The sequence below is a fragment of the Diorhabda sublineata genome, chromosome 3 (genome assembly GCF_026230105.1).
Source record: "Diorhabda sublineata isolate icDioSubl1.1 chromosome 3, icDioSubl1.1, whole genome shotgun sequence".
Classification (NCBI taxonomy): Eukaryota; Metazoa; Arthropoda; class Insecta; order Coleoptera; family Chrysomelidae; genus Diorhabda; species Diorhabda sublineata.
Window position 1 is genome coordinate 19,638,078 of NC_079476.1, and position 15,588 is coordinate 19,653,665.

General features: G+C 32.6%; 1 protein-coding gene across 1 annotated transcript in view; it reads left to right on the forward strand.

Annotated features, from left to right (window-relative positions):
• Window positions 1-15,588, forward strand: part of LOC130441137 (discoidin domain-containing receptor 2-like) — a 442,354-nt gene that overhangs the window by 387,494 nt on the left and 39,272 nt on the right. Inside the window, exon 12 of the mRNA XM_056774687.1 lies at window positions 3,526-3,678. Coding sequence (XP_056630665.1) covers window positions 3,526-3,678 — 153 coding nt within the window. The remainder of the gene's footprint in view (window positions 1-3,525; window positions 3,679-15,588) is intronic.

The window sequence follows — 15,588 nt, forward strand, 5'->3', positions numbered from 1 at the left end:
TTATATTTGTGATAAACTTTGAGAAAAATTGTTTCTCATGTTTTTCATTTGTATGTTCAGTATTCCTTTAAATGATGCCATCAAGTTCACCGTGTTAAATTGATAATTGTAGCTCACATAAAACAATTCACCCTGATATTAAAAGATAAACAGATATTTTCACCATTATCTCAAAAAATCCCAATATAAATTGTATGTTCAAAATGATATTCATATCATTTTATATCATTTTATGTATGATATAATTAAATAACTCAATTCACCAACTTGCTTTTTAAAAACAATTTATTCAGCAAACTGAGGATTTAAAACTTTAAAGTTACAAGTGGTTACACTAATCTGACTGGCCTACTAGACGAATATCAAATTGAATGAACCCAGTATTATTTTCACAGGCTTCTTCATATATTAGTTCTTATCTTATACAATAATAAGTATAAAATTAGATACATATATTTATGGTTCATTATAGTCACATTAATAATAATTAAATAATAAATATTAGACGATACCTTAATGGGGTTGAAATGAAACTATAAAACTGACAAAAATACTAATCACAGACAATTTATAGTAATGATAACTTAACGAGGTTAGAGTTCATAATAATAAATAAGTAATTGATGATGATGCGCCGCTGTGAAAAGGGTTGTTTCGGATTAATTAACTATATGATTGCAATCATGTACAATTTGTCGTCGTAGCTCTTTCCACGTAGAAGTTTCGTTGTATAAAATTTACTTTCCAAATAACTGAACAAAAAGAATTCTATGGGCGTTGAATCGGAAAATTCAATGAAGCCTATTCGTTCATCCCTTTGTATATACTACAATATCCCCTGGCTATCTATGATTCACTACCTATGTGTGTTTGGTGGATTAATACATACCTGGAGATCATAAAAGGCAAAATTAAGATGCTACTTAGACAAACTACGTAGACAAACTAAGTACGTAGAACATTGACATTTTTCGTTATTCATGGAAAAGGCACACAACTTTGACTTTCATATAGAAATTATTCAAGCAGGTATGATAGTTCGCTTGAACTACATATTACACAAGAAAGTTAGAAAGTTGTTAATTCTTGAAACTGGTGGAAACACATACTGCTGAAGCCAGAAAGAAGTACCTCCTGGCAAAAAGACCTATGTCTCTCGTTAATAGAAGCACAAGTGCAATGAATTAAGGAACTCAATGCGCACATTCAGGGTGTGGGATATAAAATAGTAAAGAAGGCTTTTCGCTTGATACCAACAAAACAAATACTACAGAAAACTATGATGAGAAAGGTAGCAGAGTTACTTCTACAACATTCAACTATTCACTGCAATTCAATTGAAAGGCATCAAAATGAAATACCGCTCTTCATCTAGGGATATTGAACTGAGAAGGCACCAGGACCAGAAAGAATAAAGTGCGTTAGAAAAAACATATCCGAGTAATGTACCATCAATTGCAATCAGCATTTGGAAGAGATGCAGACTAATGTTTCTGGAAATCAATACTTGATTATATAGGCAGGTTGCTTGAGTCTTCTGGAAAGCGGATTACTTGGAATAATAGAAAGATGTGGGAGACTTGCTAATATCCAGTATAGTTTCACTGAAGGAAAATCGACGATTGACGCGAATATAGTGGAGGTGGACAAAACATCAAAAAATTATGCGTGGAAAAATAGAAAACTATGGCTACTGGTCACACTGGACATCATAAACGCGTTCAATTCTGCACTCAAACAGGGCGTGATAAGACGTGATGGACACTCCACTATCTACTTTGGATGCTCTCAAACTATTTATCGAACAGTAAACTTATAATTCGAGATCAACAGGTTATGAACTTACCCTCTGAAATGTGTATTATTATGATATATTTCGTAACCACATGTCAAAAAATGTTTAACTCGCGGGAATGCATGCAAATGATGTCGCAATGGTTTTCATGGAGAATACAGAGATCATATTGATGACAACAACAAAGATTACCCCTGAGAAAATGGAAATCATACTCCTCGCAGATGAAAGAGGTATTCAGTAAGTAGTTATAGACGTACAAGAGATCCATATTGGAACACAATAACAAATAAAATACCAGGTTTTTTTTAAGAAAGGAACCAACAAGTACTCTACTCGTAGTAGAAACAAAGACTTTTGCCGAATCTAGGAGGGCCCTAATCAAATATACGAAGACTACTTACAACGTTAACTCATTCTATATTGCCCTATGTACCTATTTGGCATGAAACTTGAACTTTGCAAATATACTTAAATATATAACTTAAAACACGAAGAGTGTTCGCAATTCATGGGTGCAGTGCATTCAGAACTGTACCAACTGAAGCTGTAAGTACTGCCAAACAAAGTACCTATTGACTCGCAGACTCAGGAAAGAGCACGTTACATGAGAAATGAACAAGATGTGAAAAAGCTTGACAAAAAACGAACCATAAGTATGTGACAAAATAGGTGGTCAAATATCACAGATAGATGTCAATGTACGAAAAGGTTAATCCGTAGATAACAAGATTTCTAGAAATTTTCATATATACGATTCTGTTCAAGAATTTTTGAATTTTTAAAATTGCATGAATGTTTTTTTTTTTAATATATCATATATCATAGTTTATTATTTTATCGTATTGATGTCCTTTCAATCTAGTTTCTAAATACTGAGATATCCGTCATATGTAAATAGTTTCACTTGATATATAATATTACTTCTCTATTTTAGATTCATTTATTTCGATAAATCATTATTTCCTGAGAATAACTCTAATGGCATGGTCTCAATGATGGCCGGTTTCGATCTATTATAGGCATTAATATAAACGTGTAGAATCAAAACGTTTAAAGCTTATTTGAATACATTTATCCACAATGGAAACAAAGTAATCCCTCTACATAACATTTCCTATGCTCTCGAAAATCTTTTTTCCAACATATTACTTTATTTGATTGTTATTACTTCATTGAATATACTTTATATGCACGCTGAAAAAAAATTAATTTTATAGAAACTTAAGTTTTGTTGGTATTGCATCAAAACTAAACAAATACGGAACATCTGAGATAAAAATCACCACCTGAGGTCTTCAATAAGATAGCATTAGATAGGGGACAGACGTCTGGCGTCCCTAATATCGATAGGCGTCACGACGCATAATGTCGAAACATTCAACTGATTGAAAGTACACAACAGCTGTGGAGTGCATATTTGACCACGTTCGTAAATAGACGTGGATTTTGCAGCTTATTTTTAGGGTCAGAATATTTTAAGGGTGTTTGTAATAGATAGTATAAGTTATTCTATAATTTTGCCATAGTGAAATAATTTTCCCGAATACACGTAATCTTTCGTTAAATATATAATTTAGAACAATTTATAGTGATAACATTGACATTATTTGACAAAGATAGATACTGACAGCTAATATAAACAGTTCGTTAACAATTTCGAACTTTGAATTATTTGGAGAATGTATTATATAATAATAATTAAATTATTGAAAAAGTTTTTATTCCAGGGCGAACGGAGAGAACAGCACTTTACTCCGGGTAGATTCACTCCTATCAAGCTTCCAGAAGGTCCGCCACTCGAAGGAGTAGCTCATCTTCTAGATTTTCCCAGACATCGCTTGAGATTATTAGAGAAATTAGGGGAAGGAGATTTTGGAATGGTAAGATACTTTAAAATGAAATGCAAAATATTTTTCAGGACACGAAAAACCAGGTTTACGAGTTTAAGTGTATTTGCAAGTTTGTAGATATAAAATTTGTTTCAACCTGTTAATCGGGACCGTACTTGGAACGTGTATAGATATTTTCTCCGGCTATGCACGGTTCTTGTAACAGTACTTGCTATCAACCAAGTATCGGAAAGACGGTTTTTTGATGGGTTGGAACGAATAGGTTACCAAAGACGTATTGGTATTATTGGTAGTATATTATACTTATATAATAGTATACCGGACTTTATATCGTCTTTCAGGATCTCTGATAGTCTAAAAGTACACAAATCCTTCGATATGTACAGTTTTTGGCTTTGTATAATCTAACAGAGCAGACTAATCGGACAGTTTTTTACGTGTGTTGTATATCCTCTCCATATTGCATTTCTGAACCAGGTATAGTGGAGTTTCTTAGATAAACGTTTACATAGTATTTTAAGAATTATAATTTTCAGTATTATTCATTAGATTATAATTTGATCGTCTCCCGGTCATTATTTTTCGCGTCTTTAAAAATTAATTTCGTCTTAGGTGATGTCTAGGTTATTCCCTCTTCCCTTGTTATCAATTATCAGAATATCTACGGTATTAATTAGTACTGATTATATTTTTTTATTATTATGAACAGCTTATGAAATCTTCCAAAATATAATTTCCATTAAATTTAATATTTCTTAGGCGATTTCCTTTTCTTTGATCACAAAAATATAAAAATCAGACAATTTCACAATAATATTCTCATAGAGTAATTTATTTTGGCCTAAAAATATATGGCTCTAGATTTGCAAATAATAATATCTTTTGATTCAGAATTCCTTTATCGAATTACTAACTACAAATTGTGTTTTTGCTCACTTACCTACGAAGGATAGGAAAGAAAACTTGATAATAGCAATCAGAACACGTGGCTTTTTATATTGGTTCATAAGGTTTACAATAAGAACCTCGACGAACAATACAATGACTATTCGTAGTTATTCTCTTTCTGTATCAACAAATCGATTCGACGACGAGAAAAATGATCAATTTATGTAGTACATATATATACCTAAATATATATTTCTTTAATTTCTTATTTCTTTTGATATGTTTATGTTTCTAAATTGTCTTGATTTTAGGTCTCTTCTGATTGAAAAGTTAGTTCTTTTAAAGTCACGTAAAACTATGACATTGCCGTGTAAAACATGAATATCAAAATAGAAAGCTATTATAACCACAGTATTTTTGTTCTTTTTTCTTAGTTGTTATTTCTCAAAACAAGTAAAAGCTATCAATTGAATTCTTGTTATAGCATTTAAATTTATAAAATAGAACTGTACATTTTACTTAAATTGTTTAGATCTTTTTATCAATGCCAGCTTTCTCGTTCCTATTTATATGAATATATACAAAGAATTCGCAGCTCGTTCTCTTCTATTCGCTTTCATATTTCAAAGAAAATGTAATTATAATTTGACATGTTTTCTTTATCGGACATTTTCCAACATAAATTTTTTGCTTCAAGTCCGTTGGTAACGAAAGGGACATCAATAAAAGACTGGCTGCTGCCTCTTCTAAAATTCGCTTCTGTTCCCCTATTACTTACCACAAGGCTCAGTTCAGAGGCTCATTCTGAAAGATTTTCTCCTCCTTGATGATTTATAGGAGAGCCCCACATAAATGACTTTGCATTGGAATCGCCACATACTAGACATTGTTGCTTTTGGCTTTGAACGCTTGTTTTGAGGTGAAAAATTTTTCTATTATTCTCTATCATCACTCATATTTGGTGATATATAACAGCTGTGTACACCACCGGTATTTTTGGTAACCCTATTGTGTCGAGATTATCATCAACAAACCATTTTTCTTTGGTAACTAGGCTTTTGTTTGGCTCACTTGACCATATCGATGTCCTTGCTTTTTATCACATATTGGACATTTTCTGTCTGTGCTATCAGTGTTTAGGTTTAGAGTATTTTGATATATTAACACAGTTTTTAACAATTGAAGTACTATTCAGAATCGAGAACTGGAACCATAATGTTGAGGGTATTAAATTTTTTTAATAACTCTTCAAAATAAAGTAACTATGTATATGAATATATTAATAGTAACTCCATTTCTGCAATTATTCAGATATTGCAATATAATCTTCAAAATACTCTTCCTGCACTGAAAGTCTTCAGTTGTGATACTGTTCAGTTGTCATGTCGTTTATACCTCGATGGATTCCACATCTCCTATGTGGCGCCCCCGAAGCATCATTTGACATCTCGGGAATAAGAAGAAGTCACAATGGGCTTTATCGGATTAATAGGTTGAGTAATCTGTCACGGTGATTGAGTTTAGTACCAAAAATTCACGCACAATGAGCGTCCTGTATGCGGGTGCATTGTCGTGATGAAGGATCTAACTCTTGTGGCAAATCCGGTCGAACTCGCGCCACACGAGCTCTGAGATCAATCAATATTGTCTTTACATTGAATCTTGGTTTTTGTGACTTTTTGCTCGCGGTACTTCTACTAGCTTCCATTCCTTAATTTGATATTTGAGCTCCATATCGAATTTGGAAAACTTTTTTCTCTACTTCTAACCAATCCTCACCCTCACCTCTTTTTACTTTCTGTTATGGCGTAAAGAGCTTCGGTACGATTCTCGTACACAATTTCTTTATTTCAAGTTTTTGTATCAGAATTTCTTAAACGATTGTTTTGGGTATTGACAGCTAGTTAGCTATCACTTGGACTGTCACTCTACGGTTTTTAAGAGAACCGGAATACGTTTTAACATTTTCATCAGCGCTTGATTGTCTCTATAAACTTCGCAAGAAACTTGATGGTAATTAAAAAAGAGTAACTCTCAACAAGCTCTCCGATTCGAACTAAGTATTGATTGGACATGCTATAGCAGCAGTGCAACCTTGCGGCACCTGCAACTTGTAAAATAAAGTTATGATCCAACCTCGTATATTCAGATCATTGCAATAATTGGATTACCTTACTAATAAGTTGATTTTTAAACCACCAAACCACCGAAAGAATATTTTTTTCGACATTTCTATATGAAATGAAGAAAACAGAACAGTGAAGAATACAAATTTTTGATATTGATTGCATGACTGCTTAAATATAATTGGACGGCTATTGAAATTTAGTACAGTACTTCCAAATACAATTCCGCTGGTCATATAATCAAACCTAGCACACTCAGCTTCGGTAATTGCAGACTCTTAGTATGCAAGCGTTATGCCAAATATATAGTCGGGATTTTTATAAGACTTTTGATGTGTTTTAGAATCTCGTATTTGAGAGCGCTGCGCGTATTCTTTTAATCTTGAAATTAAAAAGATTTTTCATTTTATGAAAGTGAACGTATTAGCAACTTTGATAAAAAGTTAATATAAAGGATGAGAAGAACCGCAACAAATAATTCTCCATCAACCGTTTATAGTTCCCAAACTACATTTTGGTGTCTTTCATTGATTAAATCCATTTTTCATGAGCTAACAGCACGATAAGAAGTGCCTCTCCTTCAATAACGAGACATTAATCTTCAATTTTCGATATTAATTCTTTCTGTCCTCTTTTAGATAAAAAGACTGCCTCAAACGAACAAAACCGTTCCGTCTGGCTATTACATTTATTGCTTTTTTATTACGGACTCTCTTATAACGGCTTTTCTTGTTTGTTTCAATTTTGTTCCGAGATCAACATTTTTTACACAATATTTACCAATTACTTATCGACCAAGATGCGTTTAGTCTTTTCCTTTATTTAAGAAGCTGCAATTAAATCATGATTATATTATCTAGAGAACATGGTTATTAACACTGGAAATTTCAGAGTCATAATGATATTTGGACTTCATATTTCGAACAAATACAAACAGGCAGAATACAAAGCCTTCGATTAGTTTGTTTATGTCGCATATAATATGATCTATAATCTTGTCATGTTATAACAGAAAAAAACTATTATCCTATATATATATATATATATATATATATATATATATATATATATATATATATATATATATATAAATATACATATATATATACAGAGGGCGTCTTTCATATTTTGTTCAATTCCTTCCTCCTAGGTCCATGAGGGTCTTCCTCATGTCCTACTACTCTGCGGTATTTGGTAAATCAATGCTTCCTTCATTCCGTATAAATGCTTTCTTCTGTACTATCTTCTTAAGTATCACATACATCATTGCATACATTCACAACATTTACAATGATTGAATGATCTTTGTTTACATTAGATAAAGGATGTGAGGTATGCGTACGATAGATTGAGGTGTTCTTGATTTAATTCTTCTTCACTTTCTATTTCTGTATCGTTCTATATTTCCGTAACAACAAATTTATTGATTCGGACTCTCAAATACTTGCACGGTTATGTCAGTGGTCTCCGGCTTTGAAAACGATTCACCCAAACCCAAATCTGCAAAAAACTCCTTTTTTAACATAAATTTGGCACCGCTTAATGCCGGGGTCCGGGTCTCAGTAGGACCCCAATCTTGCAATGACTGCTCAAAATACAGTAACACTTGATAAATTTGGTATTTTTAAGCACATAGGAAAAGGCACATTTGTCAGTTGTATTGTGTTTCAAAAATATTGAGGAAAATATTGTACTGTTACAAACAAAAATCTGTCATGAAACAATTTACCAAATTAAGAAATAATAAATTAATAAGCAACACAATGATGTGGATTCTGAATTACAGGAGATTAGCACCTTTTCAAATTATATAACAAATTAGAAAATTAAAAATGTAGACATTTTAAATAAGAGACCAAAAGTTGAGGATCATTTCTATTATATTATTCATCAGTTATGCTAACACGAAATTCCTCCTTTTAAAAAAAAACAGTGTTAAATCATGAGAAATTTGTATATAAGATATTGTTTAATTTTGGATCCTAAGGAAAGGAAGAAATTTATAATGAAAAAGATTGGACGTTATAGCAGCAGAATCAGGTTTGATCAGGTTTAATGAGGGTGAGAAAAATATAGTGACACTGGGATCATGATCTGAATGTTTAGAAAGCAATCATTGTTCGATCCTAGAATACAAATGAGTCAATACTGACATCTGATAGGTTGCTTTCTTTCTTTATTTTTTTTTTTTGAACTTGAGAAAATATTAATCCCCCGTCTATAGTTATGTATAATTAATGTTAATAAACTGGGTAAATGGTAGGATACCGAGACTTTTGGACTTCTCAACATAAATATTGCTGTTATAAATATAATCCGTGCGTGTGAGTGAATTTATATACAGGGTGACAAATGCGAAGTTGCCTAAACTATATGCATCTCTTCTACAAGAGATGAAGAAAAAATAAAAAACTCTTGAAATATAAGAACACAAATAAATATATTTGACTTTATGATATTACGAATGTGTAATGTGTAATGGTGATTGTATTACAATTCAAAGGTATTTTTGAGTTGAGCTTAAACTTTTCACCACGAATCGAGGTGTTCTCGTTCTAGATTAGAGTTCGCAATCAACTAAAAGCTAATATATCTGATCATGATCATCACTTCCGAAAAGACCTACTGGTAGTTCCAAGAAGCTACTCATATAAATGATATAATTGTGAATACTTTTCAAATTAACTACAGTTTAATAATCTATTTATACTAAAAACCTCCACTAAGGAATTTTCCTTGAGATGTTATGAATTTATACAAATATTTCAAATTGTAATATTTTCGTTAACATATTAATGATGTGATTATAAGTGAATTGTGAATATTGTGAAAAGAATGGGTGTAATTCGTCTTTGGGTCGAATGTTTCACCTGATTGTTCTATGTTAAATGACTCAGCGTTACGGACTGTAAGTTTTTCACTGTGATCTTGATTGATGAGTTACGGAATCGCCAACACACCCATAGCTTTTTGCCGATGCTATCAGATTTCTCGCAATTTACTCTTAATTCCGAGAATAATGTTATTAAAATTTTCAATTCGATAATAAAAATGGAATAAAACACATTTTCTAAAAAATTCTGATCAATTGATCATTTTTTTATTATATTTTGACGGTACGTTAACTGCCCACCACTAACTATTTCTCGTCATATATCTGAAAATCAAACTTACACTTTCTAAAAGTTCGAAGTTGAACTGAATTTAAAAGATACTAATGAAAAATAAAAAAACTTCAGTCGATTCTCCCATTTTGACTTGAAGAAATTGGAGTTAAATTTTTCATTAACGTGAAATTTGATCGTAGTTTTTTCAGTTTATCATCGCTCCACCACTTCTTTATTTAATGTACTGAAATATATTCCACGGCACGTAGAAAGAAACGTTTTATTAGTCCGTAATCATTTTGAAGGTTCACGTTTTCGGGATCATAAACTGTCTACAGTCTAGACCATTTAACTAATTCAATTGTTTTTGAAATAAAAAAATCATTACAGCTTCTCGAGCAATATGACTTGTATTACTTTTTACATGTGGTTTCTCATTTTTGGGGCTGATTAAAGGAATAATAAAATTAGGCTAGGGCAAGCGCATGACCTTAACTTTCAGGGTATAGGTAGCTTCTCATAAACAATTCCCGAACTCACATACAATGTTGCCCAACGATAGTATAACTATCAGAGAAAGATTTCAGTTGAAAAATATGTGACAAGTTAACATTGGAGGGGTCTAAATGATAATAGGGATCCAAGTAAAAATTGTTTATAAGGACTTTTGATTTCCTACACTTACTTTTTATTACTACGAGATATGGACTTTTGGATTGTCGATAATGATTCGCCGCGACACAGAAGATGTGAAAAAAAGATATGAAGAATTTTCACTGATGTTTTTCTGGACAAATAAAAATTTTTGGGCTTCCCCTCAAAGACTTTTCAACAAGTATAAACTGAGTATTTTTGTTGGGCCACCAACTAACCTTATTGGGCGAATTTAATGTTCTCTTTCTAAGGTATAATACGCTTCATAAATGTTTCGATATTTTCAGGATGTTCATTCGCCTGAAATCAAAGGATTGGTTCTAGAAAATCTGCATTTAGTTATAAAAATATTTTTGATACGAGGAATCTCGTTATAGTAACGTGGTTATTTTGACTTTCTTGGAAAATCAAATGCCTCTCACTTTTTTTTCTTTCATTCTGGCCTTTCAAAATAGATAATTTCGAATACAGAATTCTTGAATGTAAACAAATATATTGACCGAATACTTTTGTTCAAATTTTACTTAATATGATCAACAAATCGAAACAAAATCAGAAAATGTTAATTCTTGGCAAGATACTCAATTTCCCAATGGCTTTCAACCTATGGAAATTTATTCAGTATGTGAAAAATAAATACACATTCTTAGCCTCTATAGAGGTAGGTAATAGCAAAACATTGAAGAAGATAAAACCAATTAAGTAGAATGAGTAACACTTGTAATAAAATTTAGGAGTAAATATTAATGAATAAATAAAGCAATAAAAAAGAAACAATTACAACTAGAGAAAAAATTAAGGTAGAAAACGAACTAAAAGCAAAGAGTGAGATCAAGACAAGTGATTGATCAGATAGTTACAAAAAAAAATCCAAACAAAAAGAAAACTATAATAGAGTACGTGAAAATACTTGCCAGGGACATAAGGCATGAGAAATGAGTAGAATAGGACTCACAGTTTCCATGCAGCGTCTCAATAGGTATAAGAATATACAAGAAGAAGACATTTCACTTAAGGTTAACAAGGAAGCGCACGTGAACTATGAAGAAGTCATGTAGAATACAAACTAATCATTATTATTGCCCAAAATCTATCTATTTGTCACTGGCTTTACGTAATATATCTTCCGGGGAGTTTCTAGATGGAGAGTATTTAAAAAAAGTTCATAGTTAGAAGATATTCACTGAAAATATCAGTCCTGTGTAGTTGGAAAGGATGAAGTATTGATGATTAATAACTCCGACATCATTCTAATGATGAATCATAATCGTGACTAAAGAATCAATGTACTTTCCTTGTTACTTCAAGCTACTATCTCATAATGCCACTAAAAGTTTTCAGTCTATAGAAGACATAAGAGAGCAATCGTCAAGGATACTGAATTAGAATTCCTATACGTTTTGTATTTTTATGACAATATAGTTTTTTGCTATGAATGAATAACTCAAAGTTATTCATCCATAGAAAGGATAATCGATATTTCATTTATATAATCATATCGCTCGAAAATTAAAGTTTAATAAATAATAATACAAAATTGAAACAATAATTTATAAATTGTAATGAAAATGTGATTAATCTAAAATGAGTGAATTGTGTTGATTATCAATCATAATATTTAGTGTATTGATATTATGCGGACGTTTGTTGAAGAATTTTCAAGAGTGATGTTTTTAAAATGCCTACTGCCTCAAATGGATCTGTCCATAAGATTTCCTTAAGAAAAATAAATCCAAATGCTACCGTTCACTCCACCGTTACAATGAATCCTTACTACCGCATACATGTATACCACACAAACACGTTTTGTTCATAGTCAATATTGACCGAGTACAAAAAGAGGCTGAAATGTCAACGTTATAGACCCTTTGTGCTATCAAATAGAACCAATATAGAGCTCAGAGGATATGCAGGATAAGGAAGGATGTTATTTAGACGTGGCTACTTGGTTGAAGGACGGCAAGAATGTCTCGCTTTTACTATTTTTCTTGTGCATTTATTTCTAAGGTTCAAATAAAGTTCAAATAATGAATGGGAGAGACAAAGCATCGATACAAACATTTCAAATACAATAATTTTGATGAACATTTAGGTTAAGTTTTAAATTTTTGGAGTAAAATGACTATCCTGGTGCAGGAAGACAATTTATTTCAAAATCCGGCTTCTCGTATAGTGTGCAATATATGGTAAAGTTTCATATACATACTTACCATTATTTTCTGATCTGGAAATGAAACAATACCACTGTTGGCTTATCAGTCATCCCCATAAGCATTTTATCTTCCATTTTCGTAACGTAACAAACGTGGATGGCTGTGTGTGACAATTTATTTTCTTATTATTATCATGTACTGAAGTTTGTTGCGTGGAAGTGAATACACAAGAATATTACGATTTTAGTGATACTTTCGTACTTTATATTTACAAAAAAAAGTGAATTTTACGAGGGTTGCTACTAAAGTTTTGAGATAAATAAATAAAAACAAATATTTAGAATAGGATATGGCTTTATTGTTTCTCAAAATATTCTCCATTAAGATCAATAATTTTTTGCATATTTTGAGCCAATTTTCGAAGCGTTTTTTCCATTCCGATTGAGGTAACTTCAAAACATGTGATTTGAACGCATCCATGACTTCTTCAGGTATAGAAAAATGTTGACCTCGCATTTTATTTTTGATCTGCGGAAATAAGAATAAATCATTTTGTGTACTGGCTGATGACCCACCTATTCGATGTTTTATCTGTTCAAAAACGTTTTCGTTTGAACTGCTGATGTGTGAGCTCGCATTCTCGTGGTGTGTGCTCTGCTATTGGTTTTCCTAGTTTTACGTTGCTCTAATGAACGACATGTCCAGTTGTTCCGAAAAAACAGGAGACCATTTGCTTCGAAATGCTTCGAGCTCGAACAACTTCTGTTGGATTTGGCTCATCTTGAAAGACCCATACAGTCGATTGTTGTTTAATTTCTGGTTCATACTCATAGATCTATGATTCGTCGCCTTTCACCATTTTATAGATATATTTTGAAACATTGCGATTTAATTTTTACAGCATTTCTTTGCACCAATTGACACGAGCTATTTTCGAACGATTGTCAAATTATCCAGTATCCAACGCGAAAAAATCTTTTTGACAGCCAAATGCTCAACGGCTAATTATTGAAGACCTTCACGAAATTCATCCTGTAGCGAAGTGCGACTATAATTGAATTCATAAACCCAGCGAAACACTGGTGCTTCATCGCCAAACGTTGAGGCGAGTTAAATTGGGATCTGTTTTTGGGATCAAGATGACCTTGGTAAGCTTCCAATTGTCGGGAAAGTGATGTTTTGCCTGTATATGGTTCATGATGTATTCGATCTAGTTTGGTGTGCAGTTTGCTAGTTTCTTTATAGCGTCTGAAGGTATGCTGTCTGGTCCTGATGGTATGCCATTTTTGATACATCCAGCTACGTTGTGTATCTCTTGGTCGGTAAACGGTTCGACGTTACTTTGTGTATTTTAGTTTGACCATTTTTTCGCTTTGGTTGGAAACTCTTTGATAATTTCCTTCTTCTGGTCAATAGTCAATAGTCTGCTCGTAGGGAGTAAATGCTTTCAGGTTTTTCGTCACTATTTTATAGGCATTGCCTCAAATGTTATTTTCGAGTTCTGCACAGAGGTTTTATCTTAGTGGCCTTCATGTTCTCAAATATTTCTATACTAGCTACTAGCTCCTTTGCCTTTCATTCGTATCAACTTCCTTTCAGTGCTTCTTGAAATCTGCTCTTTTGTTTTCGATTTTCTTGTATTTTTCTTTCGTTGAGTAATGCTTAAATAAGCTGATTGTACAGTTTTTGTGAGAGACTAGTGGTTGTCTTTTCTTTGATGGTCATTTCTATGATATCCTTAAACATCCTCCAGTCTGTATTTACCGTTTTTGGAGTACGGTTTTGTATTTGCATCTATCCTTTGACTTTGGATACTTAGCAGATTATTGTGTAGTCTATAAACTTTAGTAGCAAATTGCCTCCACTTTGTTTCTGATCGGAACTGCTACGTTTATGCGTTGGTCTTTTATCTACTCGTTTCCTTGGATCTTGGAAATAGCATAGACCAAGTCTTGCACAGCGTGTGCCCAGCCTACGTTCGTTTAAAGTACTTTTATATCCATATATGCTTTATTTTTTACTGGCTCTGCTGTTACTTCTTATTCTACGTCATGTCTTCACGATCTTTGCGGGTATTGCAGTAGCTCTCGTTTTTGCAATCTTTTGCCGTCTTTCCTGTAGCTTAGGCATTGGTTTGATTTGTCGACACCTTCTTTGCATGTGGAGCTATTATGTCCAAACTCCAGACATTTGTATTATCGTAATATATTAACCCGTGCTCTCACTAGGTTGTCAATCCTATTCGGATAGTTCCCTCTCTTATAAGCTCTATTGCTGTGCTTTTTTTAAGGCAACTGTTGCCGTTTGTCCTCCTGTTTAATCTTGTTGAAACTACTCTGATGTCCTCTTCTGTTTTTACTGCAGCTGTTATTTCCTTCCTAACGTCACCATTGCTGTCCAAAATGTGTACAATGTCGGTGTAATGTAAACTTTTTTTTGTTTTGAATCTCTTTTCTTAGATATTTCCGCTTCCAAGTTCCCGTCCTCGTAAAAAATACTACACGTTATGTCATACAGAGCAGCCAGACAATAAGAAAACAAACATTGCGAATAAATGTTTTAATACCCGTTAATACCCAAATTTTGTAAAAAAAAATAAAGATAACAATAATGCGCTTAGGATATTGCAAAATGTTTTTCAGAATAAACAGAATTGAATTTATTTTCTAGGCATCTACTCACTTATAAATATATGCTCGTATTTGTATTATGTTGGCGGTAATAAGCTGCAATAAAAATGACATACGACAACAATCTAATACAATTTACAAAAATTTTCCATATACTGAACAGTTAACATCTAGAATATGAGTCTACCGCATTTTCTGTGATGGATTTACGCCGATGCGCGTGAGGCCCACGCCTAATAATTTGAAGGGCGGCAAAATTTTTGGCATGCCAGAATTTTGAGGGCGAAAAAAGTGAAGACAATCCATTTCAAAAATTGCTCCAAATTAGTTTTTATGAAAAATTTTCTATTGAATATACACTGAAAAAACAGTTAACTCGTCT